This window comes from Lissotriton vulgaris, chromosome 4_1 (genome assembly GCF_964263255.1).
Source record: "Lissotriton vulgaris chromosome 4_1, aLisVul1.2, whole genome shotgun sequence".
Taxonomy (NCBI): Eukaryota; Metazoa; Chordata; class Amphibia; order Caudata; family Salamandridae; genus Lissotriton; species Lissotriton vulgaris.
In genome coordinates, this window is record NC_141691.1 from 1949465647 (window position 1) to 1949488549 (window position 22903).

General features: G+C 47.6%; 1 protein-coding gene across 1 annotated transcript in view; it reads left to right on the forward strand.

The window, feature by feature from the left end:
- The window catches only part of CHRAC1 (chromatin accessibility complex subunit 1), a 75057-nt gene that overhangs the window by 31735 nt on the left and 20419 nt on the right, over window positions 1-22903 (forward strand). Inside the window, exon 2 of the mRNA XM_086966260.1 lies at window positions 12462-12588. Within this exon, the coding sequence (XP_086822386.1) occupies window positions 12462-12588 (127 nt within the window). The remainder of the gene's footprint in view (window positions 1-12461; window positions 12589-22903) is intronic.

The following is a 22903-nucleotide window of genomic DNA, read 5'->3' on the forward strand; positions in this document are numbered from 1 at the left end:
AATGTCACTCATAATTACACTGAAATTATGACAGTGTCACACATAGCAATCTGAAACCTTGACAGCTGGGAATATTGCCGATTATGCATGCGTACACATGCACTTCCAATTTTAAAAAAGCATTGGCAAAGTCAACTACCCTGCCTTATTGAGCCGAGACTTAACCCGTTCGATGCTGATGACGGAACCGCTCCGTCATCAGCTGTGGTTGGGCTGTGCTGATGACGGAGCGGTTCCGTCATGGCCCGGCTGCCGCGCCCAACCGCGGCTGGTGACGGAGCGGCTCTGTCAACAGTATGCGGCCGCCCCGCCCTGTTAGCGCTGCGGCGGAATAGCCGCCGCAGCGAACGAGTTAATGGCTTTGCCAGTGCGTGTGTATCTGTTTTACAAAAAAAAATTAATTTAAATCTTCATACACTGTTAATTTCGTTTTAACCTTTAGGTGGCAATATTGAGCTATCTTCAAGCATCTGTTTTACTGCTTTTCACGTAACTCTTTTTTGCACCTGTTCAGCAATTCAACTTCGCTTTTAATATGAGAGAGCACAAAGCTTGAACAGTAATGTGAACGCTGGTTAGGGGAAGGTATATGTTTTATTTTCAGTGGAATGCAACCATAGGTTCATTTTGCTGGTACTTTTTAGGTCTCAGCTGGCATGGCTGCGCACATGCGCTGCTCGCTCGGCGAGATTTTATGTTTTTGAGGAGCTTTCAGTAATGGGCTTTAAACCCTGCCCCTCTTTCCCATTGGCCGGCATCACCGTTTATGGTAAACGGTGGCCAGCCACTGTAAAAGAGCTCTTTGTGACATGTTCTTTTCTCTTTTTGAGCCGTTCCACTTGGACGGGCTCACCTGCCTTCCTCCAGTCGCAAAAGGTTTCTTATCTTTATGGGCCATTTGTTTCAAACACATGGCCCCATAAAGACAAGGGCTCCCCGCCGGGAGCTTCATCGGCTGTGGGCTCCTACATCACCGTGAGCTGTGCTGGGATTGGCCCAGCGTCGCAGGTTGCCTAGCAGCGGAGGGGGGCTCGTCTCTTGTTTTAATTTCAGGCCAGGAGCTTCTATTGGGATTTAGTCCTCTTTTATCTGCCCGCTCCTGCCCTTTGCCACTCTCTCCGAGTCTAGTTAAAATGTAGTCCATAGGCACTTAGTTTCAGGCCAGGGGCCCGGCTGGGTAATAACCACCACAGTGACACGGCCTGCTGACAACCAGATCGAGTCTCCTAAACTGGGAGCCACGTAAAACTAAACCCCACCTTTGACCACCACAGCCTCAGTCCTACAATTGTACTTAATGACTAATGCCCAGGGGGTGCTCTCACTTTAACTGTAATTGGCTTGTGCGGTTCAAAGTTACTGCCTTGCCCTCGTGGCCTCAACTTGCATAGTGCACATGTTTGATAGCCGAGTCAGGTTGCTGCGATCTGCAGCTGTCCTCTGCCGGCCCCCAGGGAATATGATGCTTTACCTTTAAGGCACAGGCTCCACTCTTGCTCCAAAGCCGTGTGCTGTAGGCTGTCCCTTTAAGGGGTGGGGGCGCGCCTTTTCCTAATCTCTTCTCTTGCCTGGCTAACAACAATGAAACCGGCCACTGCCACTCACCGCTATGGTGGTCTTCAAAGCCTTCCCCCGGCTACCTGAACGTGGTAGCAAATGGGCCCTCGCGATGTTAGCTTCGAAGAGTCGCGTCACCACAATTGAGCAACGGTCCTCTGCCCGTAACTAGCCTGGGTTCTCCAATTGCTAAAGACAGCAATGTACCCACGTGCGGTTGGCCATGCAGAGTCCCATCACCACTCTAAGTAGTGGTCCTCTGCCGGCAATGGGCCTGGGTCAGGAAATGAGGCACTCTCCTTTCTTCCGCATGCGGTCTCAGTACGGAAGCAAAGAGCCTGCGGAAGGGCCAGGAATAGTCTGTCTGAATTTTGTAGCAAGGAAGTGTTGCGATACCTTCACACAAGGCCAGCATTGCATGAGGTGAGTTCGGGCAACAGTTTTGATGACCCCGTGGCGCTGTCCCAGCATAAACAGTGATGGGTACTGGTGCTTCACCTTGAATAGGGTCTTGATGCCCCGCGGCCACATTTCAAACTCGCACGCTCCGCTCCCCCCTCATCCCCCCCTTAAACTGTTAAGAGCAAATAATGTTGGGTGTTCCTCTGCAACTTTAATAGGGGGGATCAGAAATGAGCACACAGGCACTTAGTCTGAGGACTGCACAACCGGTAGGAAGCGTGTTTAAAAAAACAGTATTTGAACACAAGAATTCACACACACTGATGTGTGACTTCTAAAATATATGGCAAAAGGGACACATTGCAATAAATATTAGGCTCCTTACGCAGTTTGACAGTTTCCATGGCGCTGGGATGCACCACTGAGCCCTTATCAGAATTACTTCACTGACGTGTAACCTGTAAGAGTAAGTCACTCAACTGTAATGACAAGTTCTCTTTTTTTAGCCGGACCGCTATAGTTTAATAAGGTGCAGTAAATCTGGCTCTCTTGACATAATGTTGAGGAAAGGTGTGTAACCGATCTTTCAGCCTGCTGGGGAGACAGGGCCAAGGCCTGTGCATGTGCTTCTTTATATCTGCTAATGATTTTATGAATAAACTTTCATGGAAAAATAAGTCCCCCTCAAATTCCATGGGAAGCGCTCCCCTTGACCCCTGACCGACTGACACTGACCGACTGACACTGACCGACTGACACTGACCGACTGACACTGACAGACTGACACTGACCGACTGACACTGACCGACACAGACTGACCGACACAGACTGACCGACACAGACTGACCGACACAGACTGACCGACACAGACTGACCGACACAGACTGACCGACTGACACTGACTGAGAATGACACTGGCTAACATTAGGTCTCACCTTTCATTAAGTTAAAGCCATTTGCTTTGCTATACAATACCATTAGAAAAGCAAATGGCTCTGACTTAATCAAAGGCGAGGCCTATTTCGTTTTCAATGCTTTTTTTTGTTAGTCTGGTGTTTGAATGAAAGGTAATAGTGTAGATTCAGTGTCTTACATTTTATAGGTGTGAAACCCTCAGGATTCATGTCAGATAGCTAGGCATCAGTTTATAGTTAGTGGTTAATTACTCTTGTCATTGCATCTAATTTAAGGCATATCATAGACTTAATAAGAGCCTTCCTGCTGCATAGTCCTAATTTTTTATTTTTATTTAAACACACACCTATATTAAAAATGTTATACAAAAAAGAAGCTAATAAAGCAATCCTCACCACTCGTTGTCCTCGTCACCCACACTGAATATTAATTTAAATAGACACATTTGAACTACACACATTGGTTTGTATCATCTTGGTATACTTGTCTCTACACCGCATATTACACATAACCATTTGCGGTGTGCTCCTACAATTACATTGTTTTGCATTTCACAACCAGCACGGTAATACTTTATTTCCTTAATATCCGTTATTTACGTTTATAAAAGTGATACACAGTAGTGGAAAATAAGAACATTAATGGAAGGTTTCATCTGATTTTAATGAATGTCTCCAATGTGATTTCCCATGCTTATCATTGTATACGTTTGGCCACTTACTTGATAGCGGAGAATAAGGTTGACTGCTCAAATATTGGCCATCATAAGCATATAGATATCACGTGACGATGACCAGCTACATACATGCCATTAACTGCCCCTTATCACCTGAAATGTTTGGCTATTAGTCTGTAGCAAGCGCAGATAGGAGACCGGTACCACCTCTGCCTTGCACCTCATTTCAACCACCTGTCTGTAAATTAACATGCTGGAGAAAGAGCTGGTAAGAGATGTTGATCTTAAAATAGAGAGATTCACAGGAGTTGCTAGAGATGTTGGTATCTAGGTGACATTGATAGTGTGCCTTATAGATTACTGCCAAGTCTCCTCCAGGCATGCCTGCTGAATGAATGAATGAATGAATGAATGAATAAGGATTAAGAAGTTGGACGGAATGGCATCCACTTGATCGGGCCCGAAGCTTCATTGTAAAAACTCAGTCAGGGTTGTACACCAACAGAAAGTCTCCTAGTTCTTCCTTGTGTTTTAGCATAGATAAAGCATTGATTAGGAACTTTTTAAGCGAGGGTTCCAATCTCCCTGTATCGTCACATAACCCAGCTGGTTTAGTAACACCCTGAAAATTACCCAATGAACCAGTAGGCAAATGGGATGTCATAAAACCACATGTATTACACACACTGTGCTTATGATCATACATTTCAACAAAGCTAAATGCAGTACATCGGTTAAGCTTACCGACTACACGTGGCCTCAGAAGCTGCATTCTAAAGTATACTATTGGAGAAGATGTGCGAGCGCCGATCGGACCTGAGGTCCGGATGCAAACGGGCTGGCCTTTGGCGTGTCTTCATCATGTCTGCGATCTCATAGCCCTTAAGTAGCGTTTCTGTCAGAACGATTTGAGCGATAACTATCTGAAAATGGCCTCCTGAAATACAACCAGGAAGTGGGCAGCAACAGGCCTTTCCCTCCACCACAATCGGTTCAGCCTAACCGCGGTGGACCAGGAAAAATGTAGGCAAAGTACAGTGCAACATACAAATATTCAGTATATATTTAAAAACCTCAATAAAAGACCAAGAATATTAAAATGATTAATTATTGCGTGTTAGCCGATCATGAGCAGGTCGGTATCAATCCCATTAATGGTGCATTCGCACTGTTAATTGCCCTTAAGTAATGTGTCTCAGTCAGAACGACTAGAGTGCTAACTATCCGAAAATGGCCCCCTCCAATTCAGCCAGCAAGTGGGAAGCAACAGGCCTTTCTCTCTACAATAATCGGTTCAGCCAAATCGCGGACGACTGGGGAAAAGGTAAGCAAAGTGCTGTGCAACATATAAATGTTCAATATATGCGTAAAAACATCAATAAAAGACCGGATATATTAAAATCAGTAATTACTGTGTGTTAGCCAATCCTGAGCAGATCTGTATCAATCCGACTAAAATATTAATTGTGCTATCTTGCGTTTGGGACCAGGAGGGAAAATAGTTCAACCATTCTTTTTAATAGCTATCAAAAATTCTATCTAGTGGTAAAATTAGCTTTTTAAATAAATATTTAGGAAAGTACCTTCTAGAAAGTTATCTTTTCCCTGCCTGAAGCTCCGGGAGCCTAATTTTCGGTAGCTCTTCAGCAGCAGCTCAGCCAGTGCTTGACCTTTATGAAATGTGAAAGCGCTCCATGAGGCGAGACAATGGCTTGTGTGTTGCGAGGTGTTTTTCTTCTCTTTGCAGGAAGACCAGTTAAGGTGGAATCAGGAACTTCATTTACTTGTAATGGGCGTGCCCTTTCTCAAGGAAATGTAGTGAAGTTGTTACTTGGCTATGTGGAACGGGACCTGTATTGGACATTGCTGGTGGGCTATGGTGGAGTGAGAACTAGCCGCTAAATGCTGTCCCTGAGGTTCTGGGACAATTGGCTGTGTCTAACTGGACTTCTACAATATGAAAAAGTGTGAGAATTCGGAGTTCAGTCTGCTAGAGGACCGGGACCAACCACTGAAATGGATCTGGCCAAGGTGCAACTTTGCTGGGCCGAAGAAACATGTTTTTCCGTTTCAGCCTCCCCGCTGCGAGAAGGTATCTGGCATCTTGGAACTCATCATCGGATACAGCTTGCAGCCTTGCTCCGCTGGATGATTCTGAACTCCAAAAATGAGACAAAGTCAGAAATTAAAAATCTTTACAGAGTGAAGGCTCTGAAAGTATCCAACCAACAAGCAGACTTCACTGGATGCAAAATGTGAACTTTTCTCACTAAGAGGTTTTCCATCCAAACTAACTGCTTCAGCGAGAACCCATCCGCTAGCTGATTGGTTTCAAGAGCACTTCTTCAGATACTTCTTGCAACTGTTCCTCACTGATGGATTTTAACTTATATTTCAAAGACCAAATCTTAAGGTAAATTCTTCGATCAGCATCTGACCCGTGCTGTATCACAGTCCACCTGAAATTGCATCTAGCAGTCACCCGCTAACAGTGGTTACTGATTGACGCGTTACTTTTTCTTGACACTTTCCTCTTAAAAAAAAAAAATGTATCTCCTGTTCTCCTTTTTGAATTTTTGCTGTTTTGGTGTCATTTTATTTTTGGGAAAGTGTACTCTGTGAGAAGTTGGCCTGGTATGTGATGCTTACTAGTTCTAGTGATCACCTTGTACCATGCCAAGCAACCCTTATGATGATTGGTTGTAAGTCAAGCTTATAGACCAGCTATCCTAGTGGTAGCGTGGACAAAGCAGTCTTAGGCTAAACTCTGAAAGGCATGTGAAACAAGCTGTTTTACCATATACAACCTCCTTGAATACCAATGAAAGGACACCACACAGATATATATTGGAAATATATATATATATTTATTAACTACAAATATCCCCTATACTCTTTATGAGCACAGAAGCACAAGCGTTAAAACAAAGCACAGTTGAAATACACAAAAGTTGCACAATATGGATGAGGGCGGGTGGCTACTCAGACCATATATTAAGAAAGTGGTATAAGAGATACCAATCGAAAAGGAAGTAGGCCTAGGGCCTTGGGAATCGCTGGAGCTGATCGGGACTAGCAGTGACTAAGTCGGAAAAGGCCCGCGGGACTCGGGTGCAGTGTTTAAAGTGCACGCATTCACCAATGCATTGTCTATGGTGCGTAAAAGTTACAAAGTTAGTGTTTTAGGAACCTTCCGAGTGACCTAGAGGAGTGAAACTTTAGAAACAGGCACTAGAGGTGTGTACCAGTGTAGGAACACCGGCGTTGTTGAGTTACCTCACCCACAGGAAGCGGGTGCACAGGTGCGAAGTAGTGTCGGGTTTCGTCACGCAGGTCGGTGGTGCTTGGAGCTGAAGATGCTGCAGGCGGCTCGATGTGAAGAGTTCCGGTGGATCCATGGGTGGATCTGAAGTGGTGAAGACCTGAAAGCAGAGGGGACAATGTTCAAAGTCACTAGCCAGTGACTACCGTGGAACCAGATTGGAACCAGGTGATGTCCGGTGCAAACAGGCGATGAGGTGTAGCTTCTCTCTGCAGCCACGTGGACACGAAGAGGTCGAGGACGTCCAGGCGTCGGTCACGAGCTGTCCCACAAAGGCTCTAGCTGATGGCGGTGTCGGCAACTTGATCGGAGCAAACAGGCCTTGGCTAATGCAAGCCACGCAGGAATCAAAAAAGGCTTATCACTCGGACCAGCAATGTCAGAGCGGGTGCTCCCTTCTACAGGAGCGAGGGCAAGTCTGGAGCAACCAGACTCGCAGTGTAGATTGTAGGTTTCGTCGCCAAGATGGCCGCTGAGCACGTGGCAAGTGGCCGGGATGGCGCGTCGAGTGGCACGATGCAAAAGGGCCCCACGCAGATCGTGGAGATGCTGGGGGGCTGATCTTCGGTGCAAGGGCTGCTCGGTTGTGGGGCTTCTCAAACCCCAAAGCACAGCGTCGAGGGTGCCTCGGGTGCTGCGCAGTCAGCGCCGAGGGGGTCTTCCAAGAGGTCCGGTCCCACGTCTCTCGGTGCCTCCACGGGTCCCTTCTTTGCAGGGACTGTGGATCGGGCTGTGAGAAGTCTGGGAGTCTGGGTCTTGTCAGGCTCTGGGCTCGGGCTCCGGCGGGAGGTGTCGGCAAAGCAGACGTCGAGTTGCTGGATGGTACCTGTGTTCACAGGGTGGCCACTCCTAGGCCACAAGGGAGATACTCTTCAGTCTTCTGTGCAGCAGAATGTCGAAGTCCAGTCGTCTTCTTAGTTTCAAGTTGATTCAGGATGATCTGAGGTGCTTTGGCACTGCTCCCACTCTTATTCCCAATCTGAGGGGTGGATCACCTGCTAGGTCCCTCCTCTGGGTGGGACCAGGAAGGGGGGCGGTTACACCCCCTTTCCTTTGTCCAGCTCCTCGCCAGGCCTAGGTCTGGAAAGTCCCAGGACCGGTTTGGACTGGCTTATGCACGGGGACACCTTGTGTGCCCCGGGCATGTCTGATTCTATTCAGCCCTGTCCTACCCAATACACAAAGTCCTGTCTTGGGTGGTGCTCGCACCTCCCAAGGCAGGAAACCCTTTGTCCAAGCCCCCCTCGCTGGAAGGACTCGCAGCAGCAGGAGGTCAGACTTGTGTCTGTGGTGGCAGCATCCATTTTGTGATGCTGAGGCTCTGGTTAACTTTAACCTGGGTTAAGGCTATGTACATGTCGTGTCCCTCTAGAAGGGTGGAATGCTATCCCCGTCGACAGAACTGTCGACGGGATAGTATTCCAAATCGTATGACACCTTACTCGACATGTTTTGATAAAGCCAAACCAAAGTTAGCATATAACCGCGAGGATTATAATGCACTTAAGAGTATATTGTATGGCAATATCCCGGAACAGCTAAGGGAGTTGTTCCCGACAGCTGCAGACCGGCTCAGCTCATGCTAGAGCACCATCTCACATGAAACCACGCACTCTGCCCCCAGGATTGCAGGGGCCTTCCATAGGAATGGCTTATAGGTTAACATGTGTCCAGTTAAGGTTAGATATAGGGTTACTATATCTAAGCAAGAGGTGATTACACCAACTTACCCCACCTGAGTGATCAGCCAGTTGTGTCAAATATGGAGGCCAGGCCAGGGGTGGCACAATACATGCCGCAGCCCCTGGTAGGCCTTGTATGCACCTATGCCCTGGGTACCTATGGTACACTGTTACAGGGGCCTATAAGGTGAACCAGTATCCAATTCGTAATGCACCTAGAGTGCATTGGCTTTAATTTAGAGAGAGAACAGCAGGCTGTGGGTCTGATTAGCAGGCCCACAGCCACATTAAGTCATAAACCAGTGAAGCAAAAAGCAAACATTTGGGGTGACCATAGGATAGCAGACCCTGCTCTCCTACATACTCTATTTTGAATAAATTGGAAAGGGTTTTTTTAATTGTGTTTTTACTTTTTAACTCTTTTGGTACTTCTAAATGTTGAACACATTTTAAGTAAAGTCTCTCTGATCTGTGCTATAACTAACAGGGGTTGAGCTCTGGTTTGACATGTTAGTTACTTTATTACTTCTTATTTAACAAGTGCAGTTAAGTACATGATTGCCAAACATACTATTCTGGTCAAGCAGGCCTTATTAACGTGTAAAAGTCTCCATAGTGTGGTTATTAGAAATGGAGGTGGGGGTTTGAAGTATATTTGGAGTCCCTTCCCTTTTAACACGGTATCTCCCCACCCCCACTGAAAACAAAGTACTGTTATCAGCATAGTGCTTCTTTTGGCCAGCGCCTGGTGCCCTCCCCCCTGGGATAACTTGAGACCCCCCACCTAGGGGGGCCTGCCCCCCCAGTGTAAAGACCCCTGTGCTAATGGATGGTGGCTGATGATATGGTGCCGCATTGCCGACCCAACTTGAGAGAGTGAGTTATTCGAGGCATCAACTGCAGTGGCAGACATGTGCTACATCACCTGGGGACCTTCCCCCGCTGGACCCGCCATAGAGTGTGGCCACGCTGTCAGCCCCGACATTGCTTCCGACCATTCCCCTACAGACTATTGAGGTATGGTACGGTTGGGATGCGGGGACGAGACGCGTGTCTACACTTGGGCTGGCTGGGGCTGGGCTCTCGGTTTGTTAACAGCGTCCCCCTGACTAACCGTGCTGGTTTATTGGCTCTCCTTACTACATGCGAGCGCCTGGCTTGGCGGCGCCTTTGTTATAATCGCCCTTTACGCACCATTAATTAATACTATGACCTCCAGCATCACAATCTCGTTATACCATTACTTCTCCTAGGACACTGGAAATTCCACAATGCTTGACCTGTCGGACTCTGATGGGGCCAGGCTATTTTAGCTTTTAGGTGAGTCAAATGGCTGGTGATACACGTAAGCTACCATCTTAAATACACCCTGGCTGCATTTTTTGTGTTTTTAACACTTTACAATCACTGGTTACCATGCAAACATCATACCGATTACTATGTTAGTTTTTATCCACCGCAATTCACCATGTGGGGCACTTCACTTATCACGTGCATCCACTTGGGTTTTCACAAGGGAGAGAGATGTTTAACACAGGAATACAGACATGACCATTGCTTTACCTTGTTGTTTGTTTCTCTATAGGTTGTCCATCGCATCTACGGTTACTCCACCTTTAGGTCTATTGTGGGGTTAATCTTTGTTAGTAGTACCAGAACGCCAGGGATAGTGTAGATTTACAACTTGCGTTTAGATCCTGAAGAATTGCCGCCAGATTACTCTGACATAAATGCAAGAAACATGTTGACCACATGAGGCTGTGTGCAACACCCTGACACACAGCATCAGGTAGTTGCTACTTTTATTTTAACCAGGTTGGGAGCCAGTTCCATTAAAATGTAATTAGTCTGGACTTCCTTCCCTGTTTTAACTCACTCTACACATCTACTCTCAGTAGGTCCCTCACACCCACGGCACCATACAGTAAGGAATAACAGATCTCCGCTAAAGAGCACCTCATAGGGTGACCGTCAGATTTTGCAGCGCCAACCTGACTGGGAGCATGCCCGATGATGAAGCATGACACCCAGCTGGCGGGGTGTACGAGGGCCCAAATTCCGAAAGGAGGGAGTCCCCTTTCCCCCTGTTCGCAACAGGACATCCTTTGATTCACGCTCTCCCTTCTTATCTCACGGACCTACATAGGAACTGCATACCCTTTTTGGTTGTTGGAATTGTCCGGGCATGTATGATGGGCCTAAAAATAAGCCATTACCCCCCTCTCCCCCCCCCCCCACCCCTCTTTGGTTTCACTGATGATATGCTAACACACATCTCATAGGGAGGAAAAAGGAGCGGAGTGAAGTTGGCAAACTGAAACTTGGAGATGAAGAGGAAGGTCTAACGATCGCAGCTGCGGAATGCTATAACTTGGCAAGAACACAAACATTTTTAATTGGGTGGTGTGATGAGAAGGAGAGCAAGGATTAGGATTTACTAGCTAGATTGAGTACCATAGCAGATTTGGGTAAATCTCCACTGGCCCCACACCAACTCCACCATGGAATCCCGTTTTAAAATGACTTTGCATCTAAGCATTGAATTACATTTACAAAGAAAAATAATAGGCAACCATTTTACTGAAATTGGTACTACCACGCAACCTCCCTAAATTAAATAAAGCACTAATTGACAGTATGGTAAAATGGATGGACGGAGGGATGTGTTCTGAAGGGAGATTCACAGTAGACCGTGATTAAGGGGCAATTTCACAGATCTTCTAGCCTGTGCAATAATAAGACGAGCGAGTTGAAGATTGGAGATAAACAGAAAAGAGATTGTGAGGTAGTGTAAATGAAACTGGAGTGGGTAAAAGCTTGTTAACTTATTTCAAGTCCGTCTAGTTATGCATAATTGAAGTTGATACAGTGTCATTTTTTGCATCAAGTGTACACTACCCGTAGCCCAGTGTATAAAATAGGACAAGGACACAATGGAGTGTCTGAAATGCAGACACCTATTGGCCTTATTTATACATATGGTTTGGTATGTGCTTGAATTTGTGGATTTTGGGATATTGTCATGGACGTATTAGCAACAACCCATAAAGAAGAGTGAAAATATGGGCACGAACCATAGCCAGGAGACAGATCACCATATGAGTAATGAGTACCAGAACCACCAAAATAAGAGGCCATGGGTGGGCTTGAGATGAGGAAATTTATGTAAAATTGGTCAGGAAGGATGAGAAGGAGACTACCTCTGGGACTGAAAGCAATACATAATGACTTTAATCCACCCTGAACCCCGGACAACAAAAGCAGCACCTACTACACTGGTATGAAAGAAATGAGACATGGTAGTGCATAGCAGGAATAGCAACTGTAGGAAAAAAAACAATGGATAGGGGCCTACATTCAAGTAAAGCACAAGTTCGGACTCTCAACGGTACAAGATTTGTTTTGAGATAACTTCAAGGGCCAGCCTAGTTAATTATTGTTAATATGAACACAAAGACATTATTGTGGTATGAACAGAACCATGTACTGTTTGGAAATGGGTGCTATTTGTTAACTAATAAATAGACATTTAAAAAAGAAGACATCCGATATTGAAGAACTCATTTTATTAATTCAAAGATATGTTGTGTTGGTTGCGCTACAACATAATCTTTGACAGTATTCGCTTAGCCCATGTGTGTACTCCAGCATTTTCAGCTTCATACCTGCTGTATCCTCTTTCATTAGAAGTTACGCACACATTGAGGGCACCATAAAGACGCCCTATCACATACAGCATTCCAGTTAGCAACTGACGTCTCCTGCATTTATACCTTCCATGAATAAACATGTTGTTGACTTCTGTATGAGAGGACATTAATGTTGTTACTATTTTCTCATGGTGTAATAAATCGCTACATTGACCTGTTTTGAAATATTCCTAGTCTAAACATTTTCTCATTTTTAGGAACTTTTCGTTCGGTATTTGGCTGCTTACTCCTATAAGAATGGCACCGGGAAACAGAAAAAAGAGCTAACATATGATGACCTTTCCAGCACAGCAGAAGAATCCGATGTATTTCAGTTTCTTGCCGGTATGTTGACATTTCATGTTCTAACCATAGGGGACCACTACAACATTGTTAAATTCAACATGTAGGAGTTACCACATGTTCAGTGTAGCATTTTGATGTAGTGATGCTTTAATGCCGCTCGCTGGATACCTTTCAGCTGTATTACTGAACATGTTTGAGGCACAGCAAGTTATTGAAGACTTCACAGCCTTGCTGTGCCAAGGAGAGGGAAGCAAAGAACACTCGTGGAAGCTCAATGGAGGGATTTTTATCTTTAATGTGAAATTTTACATCTCCATTTTGGAGCGGCAGCCCTTTCATTCATGAGGAAGTTGTTACTAATGAGGGATGGTGACAGGGGCGGTGGGTGACATTTGAAAGTGGTGGGGTGGCAAGTCATTTGCATACAGCACCGTAGCGAACGCAGCAAGCGAGCCCGAACCCCAAAAGGGGGGTTTGGAGGGATAACCCCCCCCCCCAAGAAAATTTTGAGAAAAAAGAAGAAAAATCAAGCATTTTCAAGCAAATTTGAGAAAGCAGGAAGGTTAATAAAGCAATTGTGAAAGTGCAATTATTACATTAATAGATGGCATAACATAGGTAGCTGCTTATTCCGTATAACCACAGAGCTTCATACATTCCGTCCTATTATGCTCAGGTGCTGAATTCAGACTATAAGACTTTAAATAAATACCAGCTTGAAATACCATGTTTTAACAGTGTGGCTCACGCTCGCACCATGCACAGCTTGAGGCAATTAAATAAAGGCATGTCAGCCGCAATGATTTAGATTATCAGCTTTCACAAAGTGCTAAAACAAATGCTGTCCTGAACAGTGCTGTCCTTAGCAGTGACCACCACATATAGTGCCCAGTAACCACCTAATGTGCGCAGTTTTAAATGTGATCATTTATTGCCCACTTAGTAAAAATAGGCAAGTGGATAATAACAAAGTTTAATCTGATTTACAGCTCCTGTAAGCACCCCCTTTTGTAAATCGATTTTGGCCACTATAGGTGTGGCAGGGTATACTCAGACATGAGTCCCTTTCTCACTGCTCCATCAGGATTCAAGCAAGCCGGGCCGAAGAGGCTGAAATGCCAGAAACCGGTCCCCGGTAGCTTGTCTCCTTTCTGGTAAAGAATTGGCTTGGTAGTTTAGTCTGCCCTGTTCCCATGATGCACTGGGCCAGGGACAGACTGATTTGCATATAGCCATGTTCTGAGCTGGGATGGGGCAGTGAGATAAATAACGGTGATGGATCAAGCCCTGATCTTTGGACTGGGTAAGAGTGGTCTGCTCAATTCAGACACTCTGTTCATCACCACCCCCTTTTGTAAATCGATTTTGGCCACTATAGGTGTGGCAGGGTATACTCAGACATGAGTCCCTTTCTCACTGCTCCATCAGGATTCAAGCAAGCCGGGCCGAAGAGGCTGAAATGCCAGAAACCGGTCCCCGGTAGCTTGTCTCCTTTCTGGTAAAGAATTGGCTTGGTAGTTTAGTCTGCCCTGTTCCCATGATGCACTGGGCCAGGGACAGACTGATTTGCATATAGCCATGTTCTGAGCTGGGATGGGGCAGTGAGATAAATAACGGTGATGGATCAAGCCCTGATCTTTGGACTGGGTAAGAGTGGTCTGCTCAATTCAGACACTCTGTTCATCACCACCCCCTTTTGTAAACCTGTAAGCAAAACAACTCTGCATTACACACCTATAATGATTGCCCCCGTTGTATTCTTCGCCTTCTCTTATACACAATAATATTAGTTGTTAGGACTGTAAAAGGGTGGCTAGACAACCAGTGACCAAAGACCCTTTTGTGTTGCCCGGCGGTGTCGCCTCTATTACCCACAGAATATTAATCAATGAAGAAGCAGGCGCTGGAGACTGAAAGGCAGGAAACAAGGGTTTATTCTCTCCGGAGGAGAACACATCAATTTGGACAGCAAGTATTGTCACGAGGTGCTCTAACCGCATCTCTGAGGCCTGGCCTCTTATACACAGGTTTATTGCTTTATTACATGAAACACATATTTGTCAATACTTTGATGTACGGAAAAGCATCCTAGGAATCCCCGCTTCAAGCCCGTTCCCACACGTTTACAGTTGAAATCCCCACCCCGGTCACAACAGGTGATGATTATCGCGCAGCTGGACATTCCGCCGATTCACGGAATGTGTGGAGTTGATCGGATCTCATGGGGTGAAGGGTGTTCGATCGACTCGAGGGTCCTTTGATAGAGGGAAGCTTCCTACTGTACGGGGGTGTGATAAACAGTATCCGCAGGGCCAGGTGGCGGCCTGGGAACAAGGGAGACAAACGGGCACACAGAAAAAGGGGGGTTTGTATCAAAGGACTTGGGACCATGAAAGGGATGAAGGGAGGTGTCGCGCTGGGAACAGGATGGGATTCCGAGGCAGGGCTGCGCTGAAGAGGGGTTTATGACCTGAGGCATATGGGAGCAGGAGGGGGTTGTCAGCGTGCCGGGGATGCCTGCGAGGTTAGGAGGGAGAGAGACGCGCTGGCTATCAGTGAGGGCAGGGAGGCCATAGTGCTTAAAATGGCTCCCGCTTACGCGCACGAATGGGCTCGAAAAAGAGCAAGATGGCGCCGATAATGTTGACGTTTGCAGCCTAACTTTTAACAGTCCTCCCTTTTCAACATATCTAGCCAACTTGCCTACTCAATGTCAATTTTCATCAAATTCCTAACCTCGGCATCATATAATGCTCTCATGCGTTCGCTTCCAAAGTCCACAGTCTTAGGGCAAATACAATTTGCACATAATGAACACAGAGGTGGCAGACATTGAATTCCTAAGCATAGACCGCATATTACAACTACAGGAATCAGGATATTGGTGAACAGTCTCCAGCCCCAGTTCTTAACGGTGTTCCAGAACCAACCACCAAGCGACCATTCTTCTTGTTCCTGGTGGACTTCTGAAGAGAGTCTGTGAAGATGTTCGATGGCTTTGTACACTGAGGGTGAGTTGTCCGGTATGTATGTACAGCAGCTGGACCCAATGATGCGGCATGCTCCACCACGGTCCGCAAGAACCACATCTAGGACAAGGCGGTTCTGGAGGGCCACCCAGCGGACCGCTTGAAGCTCGGCGGTGTTATTAGCAAGGATCCCAGCTGTGATGTTCATTGTTGTCTCAACTGCCTGGGTCAGATGTCGGATGGCACGGCTGTTTGCCATCGGGCCCCAGAGTGGAACGAGTCCCTTCATTGCATCGAGGAACTGTGCTCCTGTCGAGTCGGCTTGTTCAATGTCCTTGGCTCGTTTTTGTCTATGATGATTCGCTGGGGCCACATAAGTCGGAGGAAGGATGAAGGAGATGAAACAAGTGCCCCCCCAGCCCCTGGGGAGCCAGGTGTAAGCCTTCGTGCCACAAACGAAATACATATTCGGAGAGGATACAAAGGAAGGCGGATCGGTGGAGTCTAAAGTTCTGGTGAAACGGCAGGCGCTGCGGCCTACCAGCTGTGTCCCAAGTCCTTCTATGCACATGTGGCCTGTGACGTTGATGACTGATAGGGCCACAGTCAGGGTGGCAGCCGTTCGTTTCCGCAGGTAGGAGAAGGTGGGTCTGGTTGGATTGTTGAACACCTGCATTTCAATTCGCTCTTTAGCAGGAATGTCCATGTGGATTGAGTCGTTGGAGGTCTGCGGGCAGAAGTGCGTTTTTGTTTTGTTTCGCCAGACCCCGTGGTAGTAATGCGTTACAGTTTTGCTGGAGGTGGCATTGTCCTTAAAGCTTTCCTGCAGAAGGATCAGCCAAGCAAGGCAGGAGCCGTGAACTGAGAAAGGTGAAGGGATGAATGGTATTGAGTGTCCAGTGGCGTGGGGTAGCAACCCACAGATCCAACAGTTAGTGGCATTGGTGGCGAGGTTGTGCTGGTGAAGTAGCTGTACGAAAGAGTTATTCCAGAACTCCTTTCGCCTCTCTCTGAGTTGAGGAGAGAGCGAAATCAGATGATGTTCCTTCATGGTGGTAGGCTGAGCAGTGGTCACGAATGTTTCGTGAGCAGGTGCATTTTCTTCCACAAACCAGAGTGTGGTCATGAGGAGAAAGCAGAAAAGGATTGTGATGAAGAGTGCAATTGTCTTTGAGCTGTGGAGTCTGTCTGCTCTTGGGTTTCTGTAGTGGGTATTTCCTGTTGCTTCCATCATCTTCTTATTTGGCGCTTCCATCATCTTCTTATCTGGCGCTTCCATCATCTTCAAGGTGCTCGGTGGTGGGCAGAACCACAGACTTAGTTTAGCTTCTCTCCCGGTAACCCGTGGTTGTGTTTAGGTCACCGTTCTGAGATTCAACTTAGTCCGTGGTCTACTTAGCCGGAGCTCCCTCCCTTCGGCGCAGGAAATACCCTTCTCTGGATGGTACAGTGGGATCAGAGAATTTTGAAAGTTCAAGTGCTTCGGTATCAGGATAGCAGGTCAGTGACGGTCGGTCCTTGTTCAGGAGCTCTTCTTGGTTGTCGATGTTTTCTGTCGTGGCCAGGGTCGAGGAGATCTTCTTACAGTGGTGCGCATGCACCCAGTTGCGTTTTCCCTCCACTCGAAGTGCTGTTCGGGTGGTGATGAGGACTCGCCAGGGGCCCGTCCACCTGGGTTCCAGACTCTTGGCACGCTGGAAGTTCCGGATCAGAACGAACTCCCCAGGTTGGATGGTGTGTCCGGGACCCCTGGAAGTGTCAGGGATGGCATGCAGCACCTGTTGATGGATAACAGACAGTGTTTTAGTCAACTGGCATAAGTAATCAGACATTAGGACGTCCGGGACGTCATGAATGGAAGTTGGTTTCGGTGCAGACCAGACATTCATAGGTCGGCCGAATACAACTTCGTATGGTGTCAAGTGGTGTTTGGTAGGGGTGGAACGCATTGAAAGCAATGCCAGTGGGAGTGCGTCTGGCCATTTCAGTCCTGTGGTAGCCACTATTTTGGCCAATTTTAGTTTCAGTGTGGCATTATGTCGTTCAACTAGTCCAGCAGATTGGGGGTGGAAGACTGCGTGGAACTTTTGTTTTACACCCAACCCCTTCAAAATGAGTTGGATAACTTCGGCTACGAAGTGGGGGCCATTGTCGCTCCACAAAATTCGACAAAGGCCGTAACGGGGGAAAAACTCCTTTAACAGAACTTTTGCTGTGGCCATAGCAGTGTTGTCACGGGTAGGGTATGCTTCCACCCATTTGCTAAATGCGCATACCACAACAAGTACATATTTCAGGCCTTGACATCTGTCTAGTTGGATGTAGTCCATCTGCAGGACTTCAAACGGGTGATTTGGGACCCCAAACCCTCCCCGGGGTACTACAGTTCCTTTCCCGGGGTTGTGTTGCAGGCATATCAAGCATTGCTGGACCAGACGTTTGGCAGAGTCTGTGATTTTATCATTGTGCCAAACTCTGGAGACAAGTTCAATCATGGGGGCCGACCCTATGTGGGCAGGGGAGTGTGCCATAGTCAGTATGGGAATCGGGTACGAGTCAGGTAGCAACCATTTGTTTGTGTCTTTTGTCCGCCAGCAGCCTTCGTCATCTTTTAATCCCACCCGTGTCCATTCAGTGAGTTAGTGTTGTGTGCTAGCCATTTGAATGTCTCTAATAGTGTCCCTAGCATCAGTCCATTTTTCTGCTTGTGACCTGGTCACGTACATATGTGTTGTCGTCCTACTTTCAGCTGTCGTTCGGGCAGTGATGTCAGCTAGTGCATTTCCCTGTCCTATAATGTCCGTCACCTTCTTGTGTGCCTGGCATTTGATGACTGCAAGCTTTTTGGGGAGAAGGACGGCTTCGATCAAGGCGGAGACTAGGTCCCCGTGCAAAATGGGGGTGCCGTGTGAGGTCAAGAATCCCCTTTCCCTCCAAAGGAGCCCAAAATGGTGAACCACCCCGAAGGCATACTGGCTGTCGGTGTAAATGTTCGTTGTGGTTCCTGCTGCTAGAATGCAGGCTCGTGTTAGGGCAATCAGTTCCGCTGCCTGGGCAGATCGTTGCGTGATGCGGGCTGTTTCGACTACAGTTCGAGCGGTGGTGACTGCATAGGCAGCTGAAGTGGTGCCATCAGGGAGTTTGATGCAGGAACCGTCCACCCACAGCTCTCCGTCAGGGTCAGGAAAAGCTGTGTCTCTGAGGTCAACCCTACTTCTAGTCTGTTCGTCCGTAAGGGTCACGCAGTCATGCACAGGGTGCACATTGGGATTGTCCTCTGGTAAGGGTAACAGAGTTGCCGGGTTCAGTGTGGTGCATCTTTTCAGGGTGATATGGGGTGCGAGCAAAGTCAGTTCGTATCCAGTCAGTCGTGCACTCGTCAGGTGTTGCGTCTTGGTTTGGTTCAGGAGGGTGTCAACTGCATGGGGTACCAGTACCGTGAGGGAATTCGAGAGCACGATCCCCTCACTCTGTCGGATAGAGATTGCAGCAGCAGCTACAGCTCGGAGGTAGGCAGGCAAGGCTCTGGCTACAGGGTCAAGAGTGGCAGAGAAGTAAGCGCACGGTCGTTGCTTTGGGCCGATGGACTGGGTCAGGACAGATAAAGCGCACCCCTCCCTTTCGTGAGTGTAAAGGGAGAAGGGCTTCGTGTAATCGGGGGTACCTAACACAGGGGCCGAACAAAGGGCGTCTCGTAGTTGCGTGAAGGAGGTCTGACACTCAGGGGTCCAAGGGAGTGGGAAAGGGACGTCTTTAGCTAGCAGTGAAAGCAGTGGTTTTACTATGAGGCTAAAGTTGGGTAACCACTGTCGGCAGAAGGAGGTGAGGCCTAGTAGGGAGCGAACCTGTTTCTGAGTCTTAGGGATAGGAGTTTCGAGAATGGTTTGGATCCGGTCGGGAGTGAGTTTCCTTCCGTCTTTGGACAAAAGGTGGCTTAGGTAAGTGACCTGGGGTTGGCAGAATTGCAACTTCTTCTTGGAGACCTTGTGGCCATTTTCTGCAAGGAAGTGCAGGAGTTGAATGGTGGCTGTGACAGCTAATGGAGTGGTGTCAGCTGCCAAAAGGATGTCATCGACATATTGCACTAACACCACTCCATCGGGTAACTGGACTTGATCTAGTTGTCTCTTGAGGGCCTGGCTGTAGATGCTAGGGCTTTCTGTGTAGCCCTGGGGTGCTCGGCAGAACCTAGATGAGCGGGCTTTGAGGGTGAAGCCGAAGAGATATCGGCTGTCTGGGTGGATGGGGATGGAAAAGAATGCGTTTTTAAGGTCAATGACAGTGAAGGTGGTGGCAGTAGAGGGAATCCAAGTCAGGATGGTGGTGATGTCTGAGACCACTGGGTACTGGGGTACCACCACTTTGTTGATCTCTCGAAGGTCAATGATAAAGCGGTATGCTTTCTCATCTCCCTCTCCCTGCTTTTTGATGATGGGCAAGATTGGGCTGTTGCAAACGTTGCTAACCACTTCCTCTACCACTCCTGCGTCTATCAGTGACTGAATAATCTTTACCAATGCCTTCTCGCCCTCGGGCGATATCCGATATTGTGGAAGTTTTGGGAGTGTTGCATCTGGTCGGACAGTAATGTGCACTGGGTCAATCATCATGCGCCCTACGTCCGAATCCGTTTTGGCCCACAGATACGGAGGCAGAGTGTCAAGCAGGGATGTGTCAGCGTCGGTGATGGAAAACATGCGTCTGGGAGGGCAATGCCTAAGCAGAACGGGGTTGTCGTAAAGAAAAACTCGAACTCCGTCTTGAGAACATCTAATTGTCGCTCGGAAGTGTTTCAATAAGTCAAGTCCCATAATTGCGTCAGGGCTATTGGAGGAAAGCAAAAACGTGGTGTCAGTGGTGTTGTTTTCTAAGTCGAAGAGGATCGGGGTGGACAAAGGGTTAGTGGAGGGCGTTCCATCGAAACCTGTCGACGTTATTAGTGAGCCAGATAAGGGTGCCCTTGGGATCAGTCGTTTAGATAACGCGCTACGTGTTGCGCCAGTGTCTACCAGGAATGGAGACTTTGTACCCAGGACCTTAGCAGTGACGTAAGGGCCTTGCTGGTCAACATAGAGCTCGACTGGATCCCTCCCTTGCCCTAGGCAGTCCTATGCAAAGTCGTGAACGTCATCGTAGTCAGATTGTTGGCATTGGTTCTGTCTGGGTCGGTCAAATGTATTTGGCCTGCCTGATCTATCGTTAGTCGTATCATTTGGGGGCCCTCGCTGCTGTCCCCTATTTCTCGGCCCACTTGCTATGTCCCTAGGGTCTTTATTTCTGATGATTTCCAAAAGAACTGGGCACTGAGATTTCCAATGGCCCGTTCCTTTACAGAAAGCACACTGGTCCTCTCTAATGTCTGTACGTCCAATGTGGGGAGTCGAAGTGCGGTCCCTGGGAGGTGCAGTTTTAGGGACGTTCGTCTGATAATTTCCCCGGTATTGGTCTCGTCCTATAGTCACCCCTTGCAGTTGAGCAATCATCACCCTCTCTTTTAAGTCCTTCTTCTTTCTCTTTGTTGCTCTATCGTTTTCATTTTTCTGATGTTCATAATATTGGGCCATCTGGAGGATAGCCGTAGGTTTGGAGGCTGCCCAACTACTCTCGCTGGCCTGCAGTTTCTGGGAGACCTCTGGTGACAGACCCTTAACGTAATTCTGGACAAAAAGATGGTGTCCGGTTGCAGTGGTCAAGTCCTGGCCGCTGTAATCGGAGAACACCGTTTCAAACCGGGAGAAGTAGTCCGATACATCCTCCTGAGGTTTCTGGCGACAGGCCGTTACTATCGACCAGTCCACTTTCTTTTCTGGGATCAGGGTTTTTAATTTCTGTACGATTTTATCCGGGAGGTCTAAAATGGCTTTCAAAGGCTTTTGTCCGGGTTCTCGTTGTTTATCTATGCCATCGAGTTGTGACCAGTTATGTCCAAACAGCTCAAGGTGGTCGACTTTCCGGATTTGCTTCCACACATCAGCTGGTAGGCATAACCCGAAAAACAAGTCGATGTCAGCCAGGGTCATAATCGTTGAACCTAGGGCTGTACCTAATTCAGTGTAGAAGGCAGTGGGGTTTTTACGTAGATCAGGCAGAGATTTTCGGAATGTCAGAATCTCTTGCCGGTCCCATGGTTGGTAGACCCAATTGTACACTACCCTTCCTTTTGCATCTTTGTGGTTTGCGTCATCGTGAGTCCCTTCACCTCGTGGAGGAACCCAGTAAGGGGCAGCCTCTCGTATCGGCATCATGGCGTTAGATTGTTCAGTTTGTGGTTCGGTCACTACGGATGTCGTAGGTTCAGTTGCCGGTTTTCGTTCAGTGAGGTGGCGGAAAACCTCAAGCGTACGTGTAAGGAGGTCCGTCACATCACACTCACCCTCATCCCCGATATCGACCTTCCGGTACAGAGTCGTTATGCTCTGGGGACCTTTGTCTCGATATCGGTCCTCGTATGCGTTCAAGACATGGTAACACAGTTGTACAGTAAAGTGTCGTCTGTGACTCCCTGTATACGAGTTAAACACATCCGTGATGTACTCTTCATCTTCCCTCCTTTCTACCAGTGTCCTTGCTATCTTATCAACCCCTGCTCGCTCATCTTTGCTTAGTCTGCTTGTTCTTGTAGAACCAACCCTTCGGGCCTCGGGGTCGCCTAACGTTGTCGTTTGTGTAGTATCTAATGCAAGGGGTCCGGCCGGCACAGAGGCCATGGGGGCCGAAGCTGTGGCGCTACTCTCGCTTGTACCTGGGGGTGGTGGGGGCTGGGCTAAGGGTTGGGAAGGGGCATATGGAGGGGGCATGTAGATGATCGGAGGACCTAGCAGCAGATCATCGTTGGCTCGTTGTTTCGAGGGTAATTCAGGGTAGAGCGTGGAGGATGTTCTAACCGGACACTGGCTTGACGTTTCTATTTCTAGTTTCAGTTTGGCTTCCTCTTTCTTTTATCTCTTCTTCTAGTTTCTGAGCCGCTAGGTGGGCTGCTTTCCGCAGCTCCTTTCCCAACCTGCTCTCAGTTCTCTTTTTACGTTGTTCAGTTTCTTTGCGCCACATGCCGAAACTATCAAGCATAGTGGGCGTTGTCTTGTTTTTACCAAGGGCTGTTTCTAGTGCGTTTATTTTATCATCATCGAAGGATCCTATCAGTGGCCACTGACTTTCTCGATCCTTTTTCGTATATTTATGCCACAGCTTGCTATAGGCTATAGCGATCAATCCATGCTTCATGAACATGTCCTTATTAGGGGTGCCTTCCAGTGGAGCCAGATGGTTCATCTCTAATAAGCGGTCCGGGCTAAACAGGCTACCAATCAGTGGGAAGAAGACAGGCATGACGGATCACAATGGGGATAATAGTCAGCACTACCTATCTTATCACTGCGTGCAAAGAC